Source organism: Buceros rhinoceros, unplaced genomic scaffold (assembly GCF_000710305.1).
Source record: "Buceros rhinoceros silvestris isolate BGI_N320 unplaced genomic scaffold, ASM71030v1 scaffold18385, whole genome shotgun sequence".
NCBI classification, from domain to species: Eukaryota; Metazoa; Chordata; class Aves; order Bucerotiformes; family Bucerotidae; genus Buceros; species Buceros rhinoceros.
In genome coordinates, this window is record NW_010411353.1 from 30,719 (window position 1) to 31,348 (window position 630).

General features: G+C 55.4%; 1 protein-coding gene across 1 annotated transcript in view; it reads left to right on the top strand.

The window, feature by feature from the left end:
- Nucleotides 1-422, top strand: part of GRIN1 (glutamate receptor, ionotropic, N-methyl D-aspartate 1) — a gene marked incomplete at both ends in the record, with an annotated part of 27,303 nt that extends 26,881 nt beyond the window's left edge. Inside the window, one exon of the mRNA XM_010135998.1 lies at nucleotides 277-422. Coding sequence (XP_010134300.1) covers nucleotides 277-422 — 146 coding nt within the window. The remainder of the gene's footprint in view (nucleotides 1-276) is intronic.
- Nucleotides 423-630: the final 208 nt, after the last annotated feature.

The window sequence follows — 630 nt, forward strand, 5'->3', positions numbered from 1 at the left end:
CGAGCACAGCCAGTGCCCTGGCCCAACCGACAGGAGCTTGCTCACACATCCAGCTCCCCATCACCTTCCTGCCCATCACCTCGGGTTCCCAACCTGCAGCACCTGCCCTGTTCCGCTGGGTTCCCCTTCCCAGCCCCTCCAGAACTGCAGGGGGATGGCGGGGGGCCGGGGGGAGCCTGTGTTGGCAGATGATCCTGTTGCTGAGCGTGATGCAGAGGAAATGAAGTGTCATGGTGCAAATTCCATTGCCCCCTGTAACTTTCCTGCTTATTTCAGGTGTGTTTATGCTGGTGGCTGGAGGTATTGTTGCCGGGATATTTTTAATATTCATAGAAATAGCTTACAAAAGGCATAAGGACGCGCGGAGGAAGCAGATGCAGCTGGCGTTTGCGGCCGTTAATGTGTGGAGGAAAAACCTGCAGGTAGGACAAATCGTTTTTAGAGCAAATCTCCAACAGGTGCGTTTTCCATTCCTTCACCAAACCAGTGAACGCAGAGCTGTGGGTTAGCATGGGGCCCTCTGTCCCCCACTCCAGTAACTCCATCTGGGTGTTACTGGGTGTCCAGCAAGCTGCTGGGTAGGGTCCTTGCCTTGTTCTCCAGGAGCTGCCCTTGGCTGATGCCGTCTCT